Source organism: Acinonyx jubatus, chromosome B4 (genome assembly GCF_027475565.1).
Source record: "Acinonyx jubatus isolate Ajub_Pintada_27869175 chromosome B4, VMU_Ajub_asm_v1.0, whole genome shotgun sequence".
Taxonomy (NCBI): Eukaryota; Metazoa; Chordata; class Mammalia; order Carnivora; family Felidae; genus Acinonyx; species Acinonyx jubatus.
The window spans coordinates 48,123,095-48,144,358 of record NC_069387.1 but is presented as its reverse complement, the minus strand read 5'-3'; the positions used below and the strand labels follow the sequence as shown (position 1 = coordinate 48,144,358).

Below are 21,264 nucleotides of genomic sequence, written 5' to 3'. Positions count from 1 at the left end.
GCATGGCACCAAATACGTTACCTATTTGACCCACAATGTTCTAAGATATATGAAAAGAAAAAAGCTTCATAATAAATGAAGATACTAAATACTCCTTCAAATCATGGTCTAGTGGTTAATTTCATGTGTCTACCTGACCAGACTATATAGTGCTTTGTCAAATAGCAGCCTAGATGTTGCAGGAAGGTATTTTTTTTTTAAAATGTGATTAACATTTGAATCAGTGGGATTTGAGAAAGCAAATGACTCTCCATAATGTGGGTGGGCCTCACCCATCAGTTGAAAACTCTCAGAGAAAAGACTGAGATCCCCTGAGAAGGAGGGAATTCTGCTTCCAGACTGCTTTGGGACTTGCGCAGCAACATCAATTCTTCCTGGGGTCCACAGCCTGCCCTGCAGTTTTCAGACTTGCCAGCTCCCACAACTGTGTGAGCCAGTTCCTTAAAATAAGTCCATCTCTTTATATATATATTTCGTCTATTCTATTATCATATATAGGATATAAGATATACATATTACAATAATTACATAAAATTAAATATATAATAATTACATAATGTAATAAACTTATGAAAGAATTATATTGATTTTTATATTGTATTAGCAGTTTTGTGTGTGTGTGTGTGTGTGTGTGTGTGTGTGTGTGTGTGTGTGTAAGTTTTACACCCAATGTCGGGCTTGAATTTATGACTCCAAGATCAAGAGTCACAAGTTCTGACAGAGCCAGTCAGGTGCCCTTGCATTAGTGTTTATACATGTATATGTTTCCTATTGGTCTGTTTCTCTGGAGAACACTAATACCCATGAGTTAGAACATGTGGAATACTACTAGTAGCTTCCTTCTAAGTCATTATGAGAGCCAAAAATACTCCCACACCTTCCCAAACTCTCCCTAGGGGTAATCCCTGGTACTGGCCCAGTTGAAAACCACTGACTTAGTTCAGCCTACTCATTTTATGGATGAAAAAGTTGAGGTGATGAGTAATTGTGGCTTTTTTTCAACATTAGTTAATGCCAAAATGTTAGTGAGAATTAAGACTTTTGGATTCCCACTTTAGTACATTCCTGCCTCCTTTATTTATTTATTTTTTAAATTTTTTTAACGTTTATTTATTTTTGAGACAGGGAGAGACAGATCATGAACGGGGGAGGGGCAGAGAGAGAGGGAGACACAGAATCTGAAACAGGCTCCAGGCTCTGAGCTGTCAGCACAGAGCCTGACGCGGGGCTCGAACTCACGGACCGTGAGATCGTGACCTGAGCCGAAGTCGGACGCTTAACCGACCGTGCCACCCAGGCACCCCACATACCTCCTTTATAAGTCCTATGAAATAAGCCTGGATGTGTTCATTTATATATCGAAGATATCAAAGCTCTCAGCATGTTATAAATTAAACATTATCACATAAAATTTATTACTCCACTTTGAACAATTTTGAAGCACCTGAAGCTAGGATCTAATCACTTCTTGTGTGGTTCTCCCAGTGTCCTTTCTTTGTTTGGGATTAATGGTCTCCTTTGGTTTAGCCAAGTGGTTCCAGTAAGAGCTGTCCTGTTCTTACATGATTCTGCCCTCTCTGGCTGTGGTTAGTTTGAGTGGAAGTCACAACCCAGGTCAGCCAGTCAGAATTGGTTGTGAATTTTCAAACCCTGAATAAGAAGGAGAGTCAACAGTTCCCTTTGGAAATTGTGGAAACCAGCATGTAACACTCAGGGGTTGGTTTGTAGTGAAAGAAAGGGAGGCCAAACAGAGAGAGAAGCAGAAATGAGGAAAAAAATGAGGGTAGGGGGTGTCCCTGCAGGGGTGTGGCCTTTGGTTCCAACATACCTGAGACTGAGCTGCTTCCCTTTCCTCCCCCTACTGGATCTCCGATTGTGATTCCTTTGATTACATGAGATAGCTCAGCCTCTTTTGAACAAATCCCCTCTTTCTTTGGTCTAGACTAGCTGGAATGCTGTGTCATTCACAAAAAAATCATCTTTCCTTTTTACCAGGAAACGGTAAAATTTGAATTGTCTTTATAGTGATGCAACCCAGCAGGACAATAATAGTCACACTGGGCTTTGATGGCACAAACCAGGAGGTAATGCTAAGCCTCCCAGCAAAGGCAGTGTCACCAAGGTAATATAATCCTGTAGGAATTAAGAGCTGGAGATTTCAATGAAGTTGAAAGTGTGCATGCATCCATCATAATTGCCATCATCATTATCAGAATTATCTAGACATTTATTTTTTCCTGAATTTTGGCTTATGCGTTCTTATAGAAAGTCTCCTTTTTTCCTGAAATGCCCTCCTTGCCATAGATCTCCAGTTCACACAGAATTTCTGTTCTTTGAGATACAGGATTGGTGTAGCATCTAACAGCCTCTTGTGCCCTTGCATGCAGTGGGTAACTGAGCTGGGCTCTGGGTAGAATTTTTAATGACACAGGGTGGTCGTTAGGGGGCTTTGTTTTTGATAATGTGTATGGTTCTTTTCCTTCTTAAATTCCCTCTTAGTATATCCACACCAGGACTGCTTCTCACAGACCTATGACATCCTAGGCTGATGAGGGGAGAGAAGAACTGAATATGAATAACGAGAAGAAAGCAGCTCCATTCGATGACCTGGTGTTTTCCATGAAAGAGAACCTAAGACGTTTCAAATAACACTTTCGAAAAGTCACTTTATCTTTTTCTTTCCCCTAGTCTCCTTGAATCACAGACCACCTGAGCCTTGCTGTAGGATCCTGAAGGATGAGGCCATCCAGACCATTAGGAGCTATGAAAAACATGGGAAAAAACCCCTGAGGACCAGTTACATTCCTCACACGGCTGAGATCTGAGGCTGACTCATTTCCATCTTCCCTGACATGGGGTCTTGGACTCAAAGAACATGCGTGCTTCAGAGAAAGGAGGTTTTGGCATTTTTCTCTTCTTCTACATTAACCACATATAACTCTTCCCCAATTTCCCCAGGAAAAGAAAAGGGAAACCTCACAAAAAAATACAGTAAAACCTTGGATTGCAAATAACTTGTTCTGCGAGTGTTCAGCAAGACGAGCAAACATTTCTCATAAGTTTCAACTTGATAAACGAGCGATGTCTTGTCATATGAGTAGTATGTGATGCTGGACGTCACATGATCACGACTGAGCCAATGGTTCTTGAAATTCACTTTGATATACGAGTGCTTTGGATTACAAGCATGTTTCCAGACTAAATTATGCTCGCAAACCAAGGTCTTACTGTATTCAGCAGAATATCAGGAGTCCTATAGCTGTAAGAGCCCCACCCCAGTCTCTTCTATGCTCAGAAGACAAAGACATTTCAGCCACCACCTACCTTTACTGTGGGCCACGTGACGTAAGACATACACTAAAAGTTCCCTGAAAGTGAAATTCTGTTTCAGGCCTAAATTCTCATCTTGCTTTTCCCTGCACTCTTGAATACACTGGTTTTTCGTGACGGCTTCTCTTATAACCATGTTTGTTCACCCCACGACCTGCATCTGTTCTCTGCTTTCGTCACCCTGACTTGCAAAAGGCAAGATTAGACACTCCCAGCCCAATTACCACCCTGCCCATTATGAACCATATCACGGGTAGTGCCCAATGAGCAGGAAAATGACATCAATGCCAATATGCCAATTCCCATGCCTTATCTATCACAGAAGGTGGGAAATACTTTATCCACTCACCTCAAATTGAAGAGAAAATTTATAGTCAGAGTCTTTGGCCATATCCTTGATGTAGGCATCAAAGTCATCCAGTTGAACTGGGCTTTATCAAACACAAAAAAATGTATGCTTTAAAAATCCTGTTGACAGGTATCTATTATATTGCTTAATGCCATACTTTTCACACACGAACAATTTTCTTGGAGAAAAAAGAACTTTTACTTCTCCAAGGTTACCACTCACCATTTTTTTGTTGTTGTTGTTAAAGTTACCAGTCCCTAATATATTGTAATTAAAAAGCGGGCCTTGTAGGTTACACTTCCTTCAGATTGGAGAGACCTCTAGATTTTTAATTGGCTCTTACTCTAGCAATAAAATATCATATATATGCATACTCATATACCCACATGTATATAATGTTGTTTCTAGAAAGCTCTGGTTTATGGGAAAGAACAAAGGATTCGAGCCTGAAGAACTGCTTGAGTTATGGTTTTTCTTTATTTACTGTGTGATTATGGAGAATTTACCTAACTCTTGTAAGATTCAACATTATCATCTATAAAATACTATGGTCCTACTTACCTTATAAGGTTGACATAGTATGTTAAAGAACTTTCTAAATTTAAACAGCTTTACAAGTATAAGGCCTTGTACTGCCAGCCTCGCCAGAAAGCTTTTAGTGCCTCACTCTTAGAGAGCCAGGTTTAGAGGCTTGTGTATCTATAAAAGTGTCAAAATGGTTCAAAGGTACAATCAGGTAACACCTCTGAGTTTACATTTCTGCATCTGTAGCAGAAGTTGTCACCTCTTGCCTTCTTCTTTTCATGAATAAGAATTACATTTTATTTCCTATAGTTTTCTGTAGCTGCTTTTGCTTTCCAGAGCCTACCAATACCAACCTGTTCTCTCCGCTTCTGCAGGATGCTGTACTCTGTCATCTATTTCGAGCCTTTTCACCCTGGCAGGATCCATCCAGTCCACCTTTCCCTTAATCTTGTTGCAAATTACTCCATTTACATCATCTACCTGTGGTCTTAGGTCTTATTAGCCAATACATAATATTTAATAGATATTTGTTTCAAGTTGTTGATTAGCCAATCTGACAGATTATGTTAAGAATTTAGTAGATTTTAAAGGGCATTATACCTGCCAGAGGCACATTTAAACCCTAATGGTTTCACTAAATAATATTAATGACTTGTATCCATAAAACACATGACAGTACATATATTCGCATATGGTATCTTGCACAGTTGACCCCTGAAGTACACATGGGCAACATTAGCCCCATGCTTCAAGTGAAGGAGCCAAGGCTAAGTAAGTCAAGCAAATAGTCCAAGATCACATGGCTCTCAGCAGTAGACTAGCATGCAGGGAGAATGATTTCTGGTTCAAAGCTGTTCCCACTCCAAACTTGCTATCCTTCCAAAAGAATGGCTATACATGGGGCTCCTGTCCTGGAATGAACTCCATCAGACTGCACTCTCTGGCTCTTGTCTTTGAGCAGTGCATTGACCTTCAGATTAGATTTACGATTCTAGTTTTCATCCTGTTACCAGGAGAATGGAAGCACAATAGGGAAGGCGATCTGAGAAAATATTTATGAATTGGAAAAAGCAAAAGGAAAAGAGAGACAGAAGAAGGGCCAGGAAATAGAAGGATGAACATCAGGGAGAGGAGAAAGACGGTAAGGAGAAGCAAAAGAAAGCTGGGAGAGAGCAGAGACGAGGAGAACAAAGGTTTAGAGGGAAAAGGAAGAGGAGGAGGTAAAGCAAAGGAGTGTTGAAATGAAGGTAGGTGGAGATAGGAAAGGGGAGCCATGGGGACATGGTGCGGGGGCTTTGGGAGTGAAAGAGAAAGGGTACAGAGACGGCAATTGGAAATGTGGGGTGGGAGAGTCCCTGGAGAACTGGCTTTTGGAGAAGGAGGGAGGATTAGAAAAGAAACGAGAAGCGGGAAGGAGGAAGCTGGTTTGACGTGAGTTTGGGGCCTGTGGGCAGGTTCTACCACACCGACACTCTACCCAGACTGTTGTCCACACCCTCCTTCTCCTCCTCCTCTCTGCTGAGTCTTGGGAAAAGCAAGCCTGATAGAATCTCCCCTTTTGGTCCAGAGGCCCTGTCCTCTAAACACTCTAGTCTATGCCTTTCTACCTTACTTAACAACCCAGCCAAGAACTTTGGGCAATAAATTCTTCCTGTTTCTGTCGAATCATTCTTTCCAGGTGATGGTACCTCTCTTCTGTGTTAGTTACTCTCATCTCTCCTGCATCAGTTGCTGTATACCAATGGACCGCATACTGATTTGAAATAGATTTAGGAAAAAATTATTCTGTTATCTATATGTGCCCTCCCGCAAAATCTATACATCACGAAATGCTAAACAAATATTTTTATGTCCAAATTTTTTTGGTATTATGTATTCCATTAGCATGAATGCCATAGATTTGGCCGGAACCCCCAATTGCCTCCTATTAAGTCATCAATATTTTATCCAAGGCAAGAATCAAGGATGAACTCTATGTATGGAAATATTCCACTTTTTATATTCAGCGTTTGAACCAATGGCCCAGAGGTGACAATCTAATTAGGCTTTTGAAATCAACCGATGGTTAATTTTTGCCCATCAAAATCTTAATTCTTATGACTTAGCAGTTCAGTAGATAAGTGAAACCATAGGCTGGCTACGGTAATTATTCTTTTCTATTTATTATAAAGATTTCCAGAGACAGCATTTCTCAAAGTAATTATTATAATATCAAATAGAGTAAAAGCTTTTCCCTGCACTACGCACAGAATTTCAAAGTACAAACCAGTAAAGGTTTTTGTACAGCTTTGATGTAGCTAACTATTAGACATTTTCTAGATTGAGAATGGCAGATAGCTTTCTATGAAAGACTTTTATAATTCCTAACAACCCATTCTTTACCAGTTTTCATATGATGATGATTTTCCTTATTCCTAACTTGGTTTTTGTGATATGCTTTCTTAGTGATCACTGACACCAACACATAATAGTTTAGACGTTGTAAGTACACATTTGCCTCTTTCTTAAGCATCTCCTCTATTTGAAGACAAGCAATTGTTTTAATTTGCAAAGTTAAGATCATTATGAAGACCTTCTTTAAATAAATTATTTTTAAAGGAAGTAGTAAGAAAAACTTAAACGTATTGTATATTTCAAAGTTTTATGGATTGGATCTTAAATGTTTTCACCACAAAAAGGAAACAATAATTATGTGACATGATGGAGATGTTGGCTAAATGCTATAATACATCGCACAATTTACTTTTACACAATGTTACATGTCGGTTATATCTTAATGATAAAGAACAACTTACTTAGTCAGTTTCCTCTTCTTTAAACCATTTTTACTCCTGAGAATTAAAAAAAAAAAAGACAAGTTTATCTGAGCAAAAGAATTGATTGACATAATGATTAAATTTGAAGAGCTTTAAATAATTATATCAGGCTCCGCAATTTTATTTAATTTTCATTAAACATTGTCTCCATTTTGTTTAATTACTTTTCCTTAAATGAGAAGATAATGATAATAATTTCAGATTCATTTTGTAAAAACCCTGTTAGATTGCAGGAACATCCTGCATTTTAGGTTTCCGATTTGCCAAATACCGAATTGTAGAAATGTAATTTCTTACTACTAGTGGTTAAATTGCTGAAGTATTTTTATAAATATACATAGAAGTACCTACTGCTTGAATACTCCAGGCTCTACAGACAAGAAGGAAAGAGTTGGGGAATAAAATGGAGAACTAATGTCTAGGAGGGTAGACATGTTGGTTGTCAAAGACTAAAAGAACCTTTGGACATTTTCCCTGGGAACATGAGTGTGTTATCAGTTTTGGCATGCATCTTACAGAATTCTATGATGGTGTTGTTCTTATTCAATCTTGAATTTGTTTTTTTTTAAGTTTATTTATTCATTTTGAGAGAGGCAGAGACAGTGTGAGTGAGGAAGGGGGAGAGAGAAAGGAGAGAGAGAGAATCCCATTCAGGCTCAACATGGGGCTCGAACCCACAAAGCCGTGAGATCATGACCTCAGCTGAAACCAAGAGTTGAATTTTTGAGCTAGTTTTTTAAGCTATCTGAAGACTTGGACCTATTACTTACTAGTTCTTAATTCATTACTATTCTGTAAGCTCAAACACATGCAATGCTAATGTGTGCTTCAGTTAATTACATTTTAGGGGCTATTTAGAGTAATTGTTTCAACCAATAAGTCAGATAACTGACCTAAGCTAGGGAATGCTAACATGCTATCTGATGAAACACTTCATTCCTTTGTATTGATATGATTGAGGGCTAGCAACAATTTTTATAAGTAATTTCCCAAGGTCTTTAAATATTGATGGCAGCACCCAAACTTCCTGAAAATATACAATCTATAGTAAATAACCAGTTGTGACCTGAGTGCTCTCATGTGCCCAAATATTTATTTATACTGAAATTGTGAATGTTTGGGTACCTTCATTTCTAGAAAGGCTTTAGCAGAATGAAGCCCTGCTTCTTCTGTGCTCTCATAGTACTTTGTCGATGGAGTATTTCTCATGATGTCTATCAGCTGCATATGTGCTCCTTTCTAGACAGTCCTTCCCCCCCACCCACCCCCCCCTCCCCGAGCTGAGAACAGTTAATAGAAAACGTGGTGGTGCTCAAAAAATCTTACTTAATTGGACCGAAACAAAACATCTTTGCTGGGGTGCTTGGGTGGCTCCATCAGTTAAGCGTCTGACTCTTGATTTCGGCACAGGTCAAGATCTCTCAGTTCATGAGATCAAGCCCCGTGTTGGGCTCTGTGCTGGGCATGGATCCCGCTTGGGATTCTCTCTCTCTGCCCCTCCCCCGCTGGCACATTCACACGCTCTCCCTCTCTCAAAATAAATAAACACTAAAAAAAATCTTTGCCATGTTGCCCTCACAGTTTTACTCAATGATTCAATTAGGAATTTGATGTTAGACTTGGGAAATGGAACTGGTGGGTGGAGAGGAAGTAATACGGGGTAGGGAATGTAGGGAAATTTCCATAAAGGCAAATGGTGTTTCTTGTTTTCATTTTCTGGTTTCAGGCAGTTTTTATTTCTTCCCACTTCTGAGTGATGACAATCCATTCCACAGCTCATGTCTTATTTTTTCTCCCTCATCCTCTGTCTTCCATACTTGAGATTTAGCGGGAAGAGACATTACAGTTTTTACTTTGCCCCCCCCCCCCCGCCCTCAAAAAGCCACTGTAATGTTGGACAGGGCTGTATCATCTAAGCATTTTAGAACTTAAAAGAACACCTTCTGAATAATGTTTACTCAGCTCTTGTGAAGGTAGCGGAGTTAACTTTAGGAATCCCACAATGACTTCATGTAGTAGAAACTAATTAATTTGGTGCTTTGTGACACAGGAATGTCAGCTTAGATAGCTAACAGTTTGGCGAAGTCAGGAGGCTGCCCAACATATTTTGTGATTGGGAGTGAAAAAACAAACAAACAAACCCAAACCTCAAGCTTTCTTATCCAAGCAGACTTTAAGGCAAACTTGGAAAAAACAAATATCTGTGGAGAGTGACGCTGAATACATTCAGTGCTGAAATATTAAGCTGCTACTATTCAACAGCTGTATGGAAGCCTGGTTCGTGGAAGAGAGGCCCTTTTTTTTCTTTCAATCTCATTCATTGATTGAATTAACTTTTACATATAATGTAAAATTCCACCGCATGGTTTGAATGACTTATTGTGTCAAGTGTATATTTATGTGTTTATGTTCAGGATTTGTGTACAATCTTTACATTTTGCTTAGATTTTGCTGAAATCCCAAAGATTCCAAAGGATCCTTATATCCTCAGGCTGTGGGATAAGGACAGGGCTGAATTATGAGACTCCCCAGCAACGCTGATAGAACGTTCCTATGTTTTCCATTGCTGTGCTAATTCTAAGACTACAATCAGGGGACAATTCACTTTTGAACATGTAAGTTAAGCTTTTGCCAGCCATTTTAACTTCAGGACATTATGGAAAGAACTAGCTTGTGTGTGTGTGTCACAGTGAACATCTGAGGTGATGTTAGGGTATCATCTTGTCATTGCAAAGCATTTTTTTAATAGAAGTGATAACACCCATCAGACATGCAGAATATATGCATACACAGCCATGCACATCTTTTAATCTTCTCTTTCACTTATATTAGGTAAGGTTCAAAATCCTGATGACTTCAAGAAGTTAAGACGCATAAGTTCTTCATGGTTATGACATCTTGGAAAGCCAACCAGACTGGAATTCATTGCAAAGGAGAATACAAGGCATGGCAGAGACATGGGATTTATAATGGCCACAAACAAACAAACAAACAAGCAAACAAACATCCACCTCCAACATAAACCCCAAACAGTCTAAATGTCCCCAATGTCATAAGCTCTACTTACTCTTTCATAGGTTAAATGGAAATCATCCCCAAATCTTAAAAAGGTGTTTAGAGTTGTATCATTCTCTGAATAAAGTGTGCAAAAACCACGAGTAAAGCCGAGCAGTTTAAACTAAATGTTGCTTCACCCTTAAAATGACAACTGTGGAGAATTTAGAGCAAGCAGATGAATACTTGAGTAGAGCATGAGGTGACTATGGCCTTAGAGAGAGAGAGAGAGAGTAGTAACAATGAATCCAGATGGAGCTAGTCTGAATGAAATGGTTTTCTCTGACTAGGAAACATGATCTGAGATGACTGTAGCCAGAAATCCTGGCAGAATACCATGTTGGGACTAAGCCACCTGGGCATTGGTGCCCTGCCCTGGTTTTTCTACCACCCTGGGACAGATTTGAGCAATACCATGAGCCAGAAAGAGTCCCTTGATTTCCACACAAACCACTCATCCAGAGGATTTTACAAAATGATCAGGAACGTCTATTTCCATGAAGTTGGTAGTTTAGGGAAGAATCAGGGTATGTGTGAGGAAGGAGGCGGGGCAGGTGGCTCTGTTACTTCTAGAGTAGGTGAAATGTGAAGACGAACCATGTGGAGAGGATTAACAATGGCTATTTAGCAGGGAAAAATATCCACGAGTTACTAGATGAGGAGAAAAGTAGCGAACAGTAGGGAATTCGGGTGGCTTTGTGAGTACTGAGGTAGCTGTACCCAAAAAAAAGCAAGGATAATGTATTTTATTTCTTTTATTTATCTCACACAGCATAAGCCAAAGGCTGAAAGCATAGTTTATGTTCAATCTATGTTCATTGGTTGATATGCGTGTGGTTTACTGAAAGTGACAGAGAGCTGGGGGCTCTACGTTTTGCCTTCTCTTCTCACATGGGGATAACCATTTCCAGTCTCAAGACCATTCTTCTAAAAACTACTGAAGGGTTTTTTAAAAACAACAAATAGGGGGCACCTGGGTGGCTCAGTTGGTTAGGCATCTGACTCTTGGTTTCGGCTCAGGTCCTGATCCCAGGGTCTTGAGATCAGGCCCCGTGTTGGCATTTGTGCTGGGCATGGAGCCTGCTTAAGGTTCTCTCTTCCTCCCTCTGCTCCTCTCCCCATTCTCTCTCTCTCTCTCTCTCTCAAAAAAAAGGATTTTTTTAAACAACCAACAGACAAAACTACTGAATGGTTCTCCCCCACCCCCCAACTTGGGTCTAGTGCTATTTGACCAGTACTATAAGTAGCAGACCCTAAAGGGTTTGTTGGAATTTGAAGATGCATTTATTAAGGGGACCTATTAACAAAGGCATGCAAAAATGCATAGGCCTGATATAAGCTTAAAAAACAGACTGTGGGAAAGTCAGAGAATTAAACAGAGAAATTTATAGGGTAGCATATGCAGCTTTCTTTCTTTTGTTTTAATTGAGATCTGTGGAGGGTACTTTAAGGGTATTGACTACAATTGGTCTGATGATAGGTAGAATACTTGAGAATGATTAATAGATGTTGAGTAAAAATTGATGCATATGTTGAAGGTCAAAATGGAATTTATACGCACTATTTGTACCTGAATGCTATCTGATGTCAAATACTTAAAATATTGTGTTGGGTATAGTGAAGCCCTATACTAAAAACTGTTATTAAAACCAACTTAGAGGGGCCCCCAGGTGGCTCAGTTGGTTAAGTGTCCAACTCTTCATTTTGCCTCAGGTTGTGAGATCTGATCTCTTATGGTTGTGAGATCGAGCACCGAGTTGGGTTCCACAATGGGTGAGAAGTCTGCTTAAGATTCTCTCTCTCTCTTCCTCTCCCCCTCCCCTGCTTGCGTGCATGAGCACACACACGCGTGCACATTTTTTCCTCTCTCAAAATCAATCAATCACTCAATCAATCAATCAATCAAGTTAGAATAACAGCAAATGGTCCTCATCATCCAGAACATTCCTCTGATTTCCTTACTTAACGCATCATGTCTAGTGTACTTCAACAGCTTTCCTCTAGTCTCTCTTTTAAAAAAAAGAAAAATGCAAATTCTGGTATAAACAATCTCTACTGTGAGGAAGTCCTTTTTTGTGTTTCTTCCATTACAACTCAAAATCCTAACCTTGCTAGCTGTATTTATTCTGTCCTTGGAGAAACTGAAGAACATTTAATCAATTGTCTTTTTGAATACATAACTCTACAGATTGCTTTTCGCCTTTTACTCTTTCCCTATTCCCCCCTGCCCATGCACCATTTTTCCAGTTCATGAACTATTTTTATTGCTTTTTTCTGAGTCCTTCTGAAGTTGTCCAGATACCTGGATCTGCCTGTACATAATTTAGTACCTAAACACCATGGATATTTCAGGACAATGATTTTTGGTTTTGGTCAGGAAACCACTACTTTTCTTTTCCTGTGGCTCAGGAAAGGGAATAGATCCTTCTAGATACGTTAGCCTGAGATTTCAAGATGATGATGATGATGATGATGATGATTATATTTTATAAAAACTGAAAAAATACTCTTTTGAGATTTGATTATTAAAAATATTTAAAAGTTAAGAAAATAAGAATTTAAAGGAAGCTGCTTTTTACAGAGGAAAGAATAGATTTCAGAGAAACCTGGATTTGGAACCTGGATATTTTAGATGGTAGTATGATGTTAAGATAATCTCCTTAAGAGATTCTTTGGCATATTTCTTTTTTTTTTCAATATATGAAATTTATTGTCAAATTGGTTTCCATACAACACCCAGTGCTCATCCCAAAAGGTGCCCTCCTCAATACCCATCACTCACCCTCCCCTCCCTCCCAACCCCCATCAACCCTGAGTTTGTTCTCAGTTTTTAAGAGTCTCTTATGCTTTGGCTCTCTCCCACTCTAACCTCTTTTTTTTTCCTTCCCCTCCCTCATGGGTTTCTGTTAAGTTTCTCAGGATCCACATAAGAGTGAAACCATATGGTATCTGTCTTTCTCTGTATGGCTTAATTCACTTAGCATCACACTCTCCAGTTCCATCCACGTTGCTACAAAGGGCCATATTTCGTTCTTTCTCATTGCCATGTAGTACTCCATTGTGTATATAAACCACAATTTCTTTATCCATTCATCAGTTGATGGACATTTAGGTTCTTTCCACAATTTGGCTATTGTTGAGAGTGCTGCTATAAACATTGGGGTACAAGTGCCCCTCTGCATCAGTACTCTTGTATCCCTTGGGTAAATTCCTAGCAGTGCTATTGCTGGGTCATAGGGTAGGTCTGTTTTTAATTTTCTGAGGAACCTCCACACTGTTTTCCAGAGTGGCTGCACCAGTTTGCATTCCCACCAACAGTTCTTTGGCATATTTCTAAGATGGGGCTGATAATACTCGCTGCAGAGTTGTGGGGACAATGAAATAAGATAATTAGACAAAGAGGCTTGCAAATAGCCATTTGTTCAATATTCACTGAGTTAGCATTAACTACGAAAACACTGAGACCCCAAACACAGTACAGTATTCTTGGCTCTCTACCTTCATACATTTCTTCATTGTTGGAAACAGAGTTCTCTAATGGATGGAGATGGTAAGGATAATGGGAAGCATCATTTACTAAGAAGCCAATGCATTGATTGAATGAAGAAACAAACGACTAGTAATAAATGGAAGAAAAGCTTGCCAAGAACATCCCAAGAAGAAAATTTTAATTGGGAAACCAATATAGGTATAGACCATCTTGGTACCATTAACTACTTTAATCCATTTCAAGACATGAGTCATAATTTCAGATGCTGCCAAACACATAAAATAATTAAAAAGAATTTTTCCTTTTTGTTTTACTTCTGGAGGGCTAACTTTACAGACTTTGTGTTAGGTAAACAGTAAAAAAAAAATCACTTACCAAGGATTAATATAAAATGCCAAAAGATAATCAGTCCAAAGACATGAGGGTAGCAGGGTTAAGAAAGCAAATATACTCCTACGCCTGTGAGCATTAATAGATAACAGATGTAAAGATGAAAAAGTGGCAAGAGTTAGTAGCATAAACTGTGAACAGATATCAGTAAATTACCTACGAAGATCAATTAAAATGACAAGCATCTTAATTATGATTAAATATTATTCCATTCTGTGAAACTTAAACGTGAGGGCTTAAGTGCTATCATATTGCCAAAATCAGTTTGATTCGCACACATCCATATTGTAATCAGATATATTTCTTTCAACTTCTGTTGTGTCAATTAGTCTGCTATTAGGTGATTACATTTTACATCAGTTAAATGAGACTCTTCAATGCCTCATTAGCTAGCTCCGGTCTTATTCTTGGGTATTATTACCCTTGCAATGCTTAAACCTCTTTTAAGGAACCATTATAACATCATTTGATAGCTAACAGCAGCTCGTGGGAGGAAATATAAACCGTCAATTTGTGCGTATACTGATTTTGACAAAGACTCCAAGCTTCTGGGACACATTCTTACAAAGCTGCACCCCTAGGTATGACTTTCTATATTATTTTTAGTTTAAATTAATACCTTCTTTCTGAAAAATAACCCTTAAAACAGAGCTATGGTATGACACTCAGGTATCATTTTTCAAGACAAGGAGCTCAGCAAACTGCCTGTTCTGGAATCTGACTGATACTCAGCTGAGTGAGAGCAAAATTATTTCATTTTACTTTTAACTTCTCATTCAGACTGTTGATTTTAAAAAGTGTGTTTTGAATCCAATCTCAGGTATTCAAACCACCTGCGAAATAGAACATTCATTAATGTGGATTTTAAACTGCCCTATGGCTGCATCTATAGCTATTCTGAGAATTAGTGGGGGGAAATGGCATCACCTTGTCACTCTAGTTACTACAAATTCCCATTGAGATATCTATTTTGTCAGCCAGGAAATGCTGGTGTGCTGGCAAACTATCTTTGCCAAGAGCTGGTGGAGAATTTTCTAGATTTTCTAGAAAGGTCCTGAAGTGAATTCTTTTTTTGCCTCAGCTCTCCTATAACTGGTCTCTCATATTCTATCCATTGTGAGTGATTGTGTAGTCAATACATAGGTGTCCTGAGTCGCCAAGTATAACTGGGCCAATTTCTACATGGGCTGCTCGTCACTGCTTTGTGACTGAGCCTTTTTAAAGGGTGAGCCAGACCAGAAACACGCATCAGTGAATTAGTTTCTTAATCTTGGCAAGAGTGTTAATGTATTCGAACAAACCTAGAAATGTTTACTAACTTTTCACCATCGAGGGGTTATGGGTTCTTTTTCTTCATAGTTAGCAAAAATCCATTCAGGCTAAAATTTAAAAATAGCACAACACATTGTCTTGTTAAAAAGAATCCTATTTCAACTAGACTTTCAACTGCTAGATGCCCACTCAGGGAAGCAGAATTTATATTTCAGTTAAAGCCCTCCCTCTTTCATTGATTCCATAAAGTTTCTAGTCTCACCTAACTATTTCTTTAAGATCACCATTTTGGGGGATTTGGAAAACAAGAAAAAAAACCTCAGATCTCTTACAGGGATTAACATGAAATGTATACATTTAAATAAATGTGCTTTGCATGGTCACTTGCAAAAGAAACAAAGTAGATCCTGTAAGCAGTGCTGGCTCCATTTTAAATGGTTACTTCATTAGCAATTTTGTTAGGCATCCATTGCAGTGGAGAGGATCATTAATTCTCATCTATCACTGTTAACGTATAATGTCAAGCAATTTAATCTCCTGACAATGCTTTCTTAATTCTGAAAATACCTCCTCCCTCCAGGTCCTAAATACGCCAGCAGGCGGAAAAAAATGAGGCCATGTTTTCCTATGGGACTTTACTTGCCCTTGAGATTTATTTACCTGTAAGTGTAACAGTTGAGAGCCCTGGGCTGTACACGTCTACTTGACTTTTGAACAAAAGGTGGTGGCTCACATTCCCGGGCACTGAAGTGTCAGTTTGAGATAGAGATGCTGCTCTGTCACATGCTGCTTCTGTGGGGTCTGTCCTGTGCCTTCGGCTGCCACCTGTTCAATGTGGGTCTTGCACTTACGCCCTTCCTTAGCTATGGGCTACATTCATGACTGCGTTAGTCCTTTGATTAATATAGTAAATACTGAGCAGACTAAGACATTTTCTCTACTTTGTGACTACAGTAAACTTACATGAACTTAATGTAGTTGGTGAAGAAAATCTAACCTTCAAAGTCCACTATCACCGAAATTGTGAAAGGATAATCAGACAAAACCATTTATCCACAAAAGATAGTAAAATAAAGTTGGAGGCACACACAGCATAGATAAGCTGCCTAAAGGCTTATTCCAAAATAATGCTCACCAATTGTATGGAAGCTTTCCATCCCTCTCCAAAGATGCAAAATTGACAAAAGTTCCTGCTCCACATTCCCTGTTTGGAAGGAACCACAAAATTAGGTTACTGCTTGACAGAGCACTCTTTTACCTTGATATAATAGAGAGCCTTTACTGGTTTATCATCACAGCATTAAATTTATAAAGGGGGGGAGGCGCCTGGGTGGCTCATCCGATTAAGCATCCAGCTGTTAATTTTGGCTCAGATCATGATCTCACAGTTCACTTCATGAGATAGAGCCCCATGTCGGGCTCCATACTGACAGCACAGAGTCTGCTTGGGATTCTCTCTCTCCCTCTCTCTCTGCAACCCCTTCTCCCCATGCTCACTCTCTCTCTCCAAAAGAAAAAAAAACAGCTTAAAAAACATCTAAGTTCCATGTACTTCTCTTTCACATGCAATGCAAAATAGAAAGATAAAATAATTTTTCATAAGGTTGCACATGCCCAAGTCATTTGAAGCCAAAAGGATTTGTTTTCAATCCTTTCCAAAAGGCACTCATGATCCTAGCTTAAATCTCTCTCTCTCTCTCTCTTTTTTTAGTGTTTACTTATTTATTTAGAGAGAGAGTGAGCATAAACAGGGAGAGAGGGAGAGAGAGAAAATCCCAAGTAGGCTCTGTGTTGTAAGCGTGGAGCCTGATGTGTAACTCGATCTCATGAACCATGAGAAGATGACCTGAGCTGAAATCAAGAGTCAGATGCTTAATCGACTGAGCCACCCAGGCACCCCAATCCTAACATAAAGTTTTGAACTGTTTGGGGCATATTTTTTACAAAGCCTCCTAGACCGAGGGCTTTCTGTTTTCAGCACATATTCTTTGTGGGGTTCTGTTTTTATAGCATTTAAATTTCCTCTCTAAAATGATGGTGGATCAAGTTGGATTTTTTTTTCCTCCAAAAATTTCTCCTCACGTTGGGATGTCCATGTGATGTATCAATTGAGATAAGAGTATAAAAAATGATACATATTGAAATAGATTGGCTTATGCAGTGCCTCTTGTCCAGAATGTTGCTTATTAATCTGTCAGTAGAAAATACTGTTAAAGTTGTTGTAAAGTTTTTTTCCCCAGAAGTGGAGGTAAAAAGTATACATATTCTCATGCCTTCTCCACCTTTGCCTAATGTCAATGGATAAACAACACAGCTTACTGGGCTCATGCATCTCATTTTCCCCCCTATATGAAATTGATTGACTTATTCAGAACTGAAGAAGGGATTTTGACATTACTGGCACATGTACTAATCACTTTAGTTACCTGCCTGCTCTTATTACAGTGTTCTAAAAACATTTTTCTTCTCTTTTTTAAAAAAAATTTTTTTAAGTTTATTTATTTATTTTGTGTGTGTGTGTGTGAGAGAGAGAGAGAGCAGGGGAGGGGCAGAGAGAGAGGGAAAGAGAGGATCCCAAGCAGGCTCTCAGCTGTCAGCACAGAGCCAGATGAGAGGCTTGAACTCACAAACCGTGAGATCATGACATGAGCCAAAACTGAGTCGGACACTCAACCGACTGAGCCACCCAAGTGCCTGGAACATTTTTCTTCTTTGAAAAGTACACTAATATATTGTTATATCACATTGTGCTATAAATTACACACCATCAATTAATTTTCCTATGTCAATTTCTTATATATAGGATTTACTTTACCTTATAATTCAAATGTTCTTACTCTGGGGGTTAAGGATAGAATTTAGGGCTCTAGAACATAGTGGGGGAAAAGTTCATCTTTAATTTCACCACCTCTAAATTTCTAACTGAAATTCAGCAATTCCTTCAACGATTAGAGTAGGCAACAAGCCACAATAATATCATCAGTACTGATGAGATGAGATCGCTAAACCATAGAAACTGCAGACATATTTCCATAATCAACCTGCTGCAGATATTGAAATATTGTTCATATTCATCACTCTGATGAAATTATGAGAGTTATTGGACATCTTACGCAATATTATCGTACTATATATTATCTAATATATTTATAAAAAAGCATGTAAAGCATATTTAAAAATAGTCTGATGACCATATTTTAATATAATTAATTTCTTTTTAATCCTATGTATTTCATTTTATGCACTTAAAAAGAAAGTATTATTCTTGGAAGAGATCCACAGGCTTAATCAGACTGCCAGAAAAGATCGCAGCACAAAAAAAATGTTAAGAATCTCTGCTCTAATGACTAGCTGGCTGAGGTAGATCCACTTCTAAATATCTTGCTGGGTGCACCACAACGAATGCTCCTGTGATAGTATTCTCAGAAATGCCACTAATCCATTACTATACCTATCCCCACCCCCACCACTGTTACTATTACGAGGTAACGTTTGTTGCATGCTTCCCAATGATTGCATTACTGCTCCTAACCATCCACTCACCTAGGGGCTATTCCCGTATTTCTTGAAATACATTCTTTCCCCTGCTTGCAGGCCACGTAATCTCTTAGTTTTTCTTGTACTCCGCTGGGTGCCTCTTACCAGTCTCCTTTGCTCCTATCTTTTTATTCTTCCCTGAAAATCTTGATATTAGATTGTTCTGGTGCTTAATCCAGGACCCTCTTCTCTAATTTACACGCACTCCCTCCAGTAAATGAGAATTTCATCCAGCTTTATATAGCTTTAATACTGTTTATATGCTAGCAACTCCCAAAGTCATATCCTTAATCCAGACTTCGCTCCTGAACACCAGACCTTTGTGTTCAACTCCCACTCCACACCTGCACTTGAAATCATCTTAAATGTAACATTTTCAAAACCAAAGTCTTGATGTTCCTCCAACTCTGAAATCCTCATCTGGAATCCCATTTCAATTGGTGGTGACTCCATCCTTTCCAGTTGCTAGGACCAAAAACCTTGGAGTCATCTTTGACCCTTATTCATTTCCATTTCACGTGCAATTTGTTAGCCAATCCCCTTAGCTAATGACTCTGTTTTCAAAATATATCCAGAATCTGATCTTTTTTTCCTACCTTTATTGCTGCTATCCTGGACTAAACTATTACCATCTCTTGCCTGGATTCCTGGAATAGATCCCCCAGTTAATATGCCTGCTTTTGTCTCAACAGATTGTTTTCTTAAAAAAAAAATTTTTTTTAACATTTACTCATTTTTAAGAGACAGAGAGAAACAGAGCATGAGTAGGGGAGGGCAGAGAGAGAGGGAGACACAGAATCTGAAGCAGGCTCCAGGCTCTGAGGTGTCAGCACAAAGCCTGATGCGGGGCTTGAACCCACGAACCGTGAGATCATGACCTGAGGCAAAGTCGGACGCTTAACCAACAGAGTCACCCAGGTGCCCCTCAATACATATTGTTTTTTAATGTAAGGCAGCTCTTCTGCCCCAAGTCCTGAACTCAGAATAAAAGCATAAGTCTGTCCTTTACTCAGGATAAAAGTATAAGTCTTCACAATGGCTTACAAAGTTCTACGTGATCTGACATCATCTCCTGCTAAACCTTCCTTCATTTCCTCTGCTTTAGCTGCACTAACCTTCCTACTACTCTCTGAATATGTTCCTGCCTCAGGACCTTTGCACTGGCTCTTTCCTCTACTCTTCCCCTAGAAAACACATGGCTAACTCCCGCATATCCTTCAAATTGTTTCTCAGATATCCTTTCAGTGAGACTCACCCACCTCCCAGAGATCTTCGACATATATTCCTTATGCCTGTACTGCTAATTTCCCTTACTCTGCTCTATTATTTTTCTCTTATTGTCTGCTCACATGCCATGTAATCCTTTTACTTTTATTGATATTACTTATTATCTACCTCCTCCACTAGAATATGAGCTCCATGAAGGCAGAAATTCTCATCTGTTTTCCCAAGCATCTGGAGAGTCTGACACATAGCAGGTGTCCATTAATATTTGTTAATTAATAAATGAAATTTCAGTGAACTGCACAAGGTGACATAGATTGTAAATTAAGATTTGATCCCAAGGAGTGTAATTTTAGAGCTCTCTACTCTAGCCACAATGTGGTACCACCTTCTTCCCTATCCTTCTAAGATTTTTTTAAATGACAACATTCAAAAAGTTTGATATTTATATTTAGACTAATCTCTTTTCTCTACGTTAATAGAAGCTCATTTTTATCTCCTTTCTGGGGCAGGTCAGTTTATACCTTTAAATACATTTATTTATTTATTTTCTTAAAAATTTTTTTAATGTTTATTTTATTTTTGAGAGAGAGAGAGAGCACAAGTAGGAAAGGGGCAGAGAGTGAGAGAGAGACACAGAATCTGAAGCAGGCTCCAGGCTCCAAGCTGTCAACACAGAGCCCGATGCAGTGTTCGAATTCATGAACCCTGAGATCATGACCTGAGCAGGAGTCAGATGTTTAACTGACTCAGCCACCCAGGAGCCCCAAATATATTTATTTAGGTACATATCTCCACCTATATTCTAAATGCTTAGTGGACAGCTTAGATGTCTGATTTTTATTTAATTGTGCCATATAAGACACCGATTAAATCATTATTGGATGGATACATTTAGTTATGAATGTAAATGATAGAATTCTGAGAAAGAAAAAGGATGTTGATTGGCAGTTCGGCAGGCTCCCAATGGGTAAATATAAATTTGAATCAAATTTCCCAAACCCTGTAGTACTCAACTAAACAACAGTTTTTAAGAGAATTGATGGATTGTTCTGATAATATAGGGGACCACCGAAAGTACTTGAGAACGTGCTCTGATAAGAAACGCATCAGTGGTCAAAGGAATAGGGAATCACCAAAGTCATAAATCAAAAGTCTTTTTCAGCTGCAAGAAAAATGAAAACTGCCTGCAAGTCTGAGTAGTAGGAACAAAACTGACAGGGGGCCTCGAATGGACCTGATCATAGACTCTGCAAATGTTTTCTAAGACAGTTTTG

General features: G+C 38.9%; 1 protein-coding gene across 2 annotated transcripts in view; it reads right to left on the bottom strand.

Annotated features, from left to right (window-relative positions):
* PTPRO (protein tyrosine phosphatase receptor type O) overlaps positions 1-21,264 on the bottom strand; it is a 245,359-nt gene that overhangs the window by 30,161 nt on the left and 193,934 nt on the right. Inside the window, exons 16-19 of one of the 2 annotated variants that reach the window (XM_027035627.2) lie at positions 16,362-16,430; positions 13,940-14,023; positions 7,000-7,035; positions 3,680-3,761 (exon numbers count right to left, since the gene is read on the bottom strand). In XM_027035627.2, coding sequence (XP_026891428.2) covers positions 3,680-3,761; positions 7,000-7,035; positions 13,940-14,023; positions 16,362-16,430 — 271 coding nt within the window. The remainder of the gene's footprint in view (positions 1-3,679; positions 3,762-6,999; positions 7,036-13,939; positions 14,024-16,361; positions 16,431-21,264) is intronic. The other variant, XM_027035628.2, reaches the window with a different exon arrangement.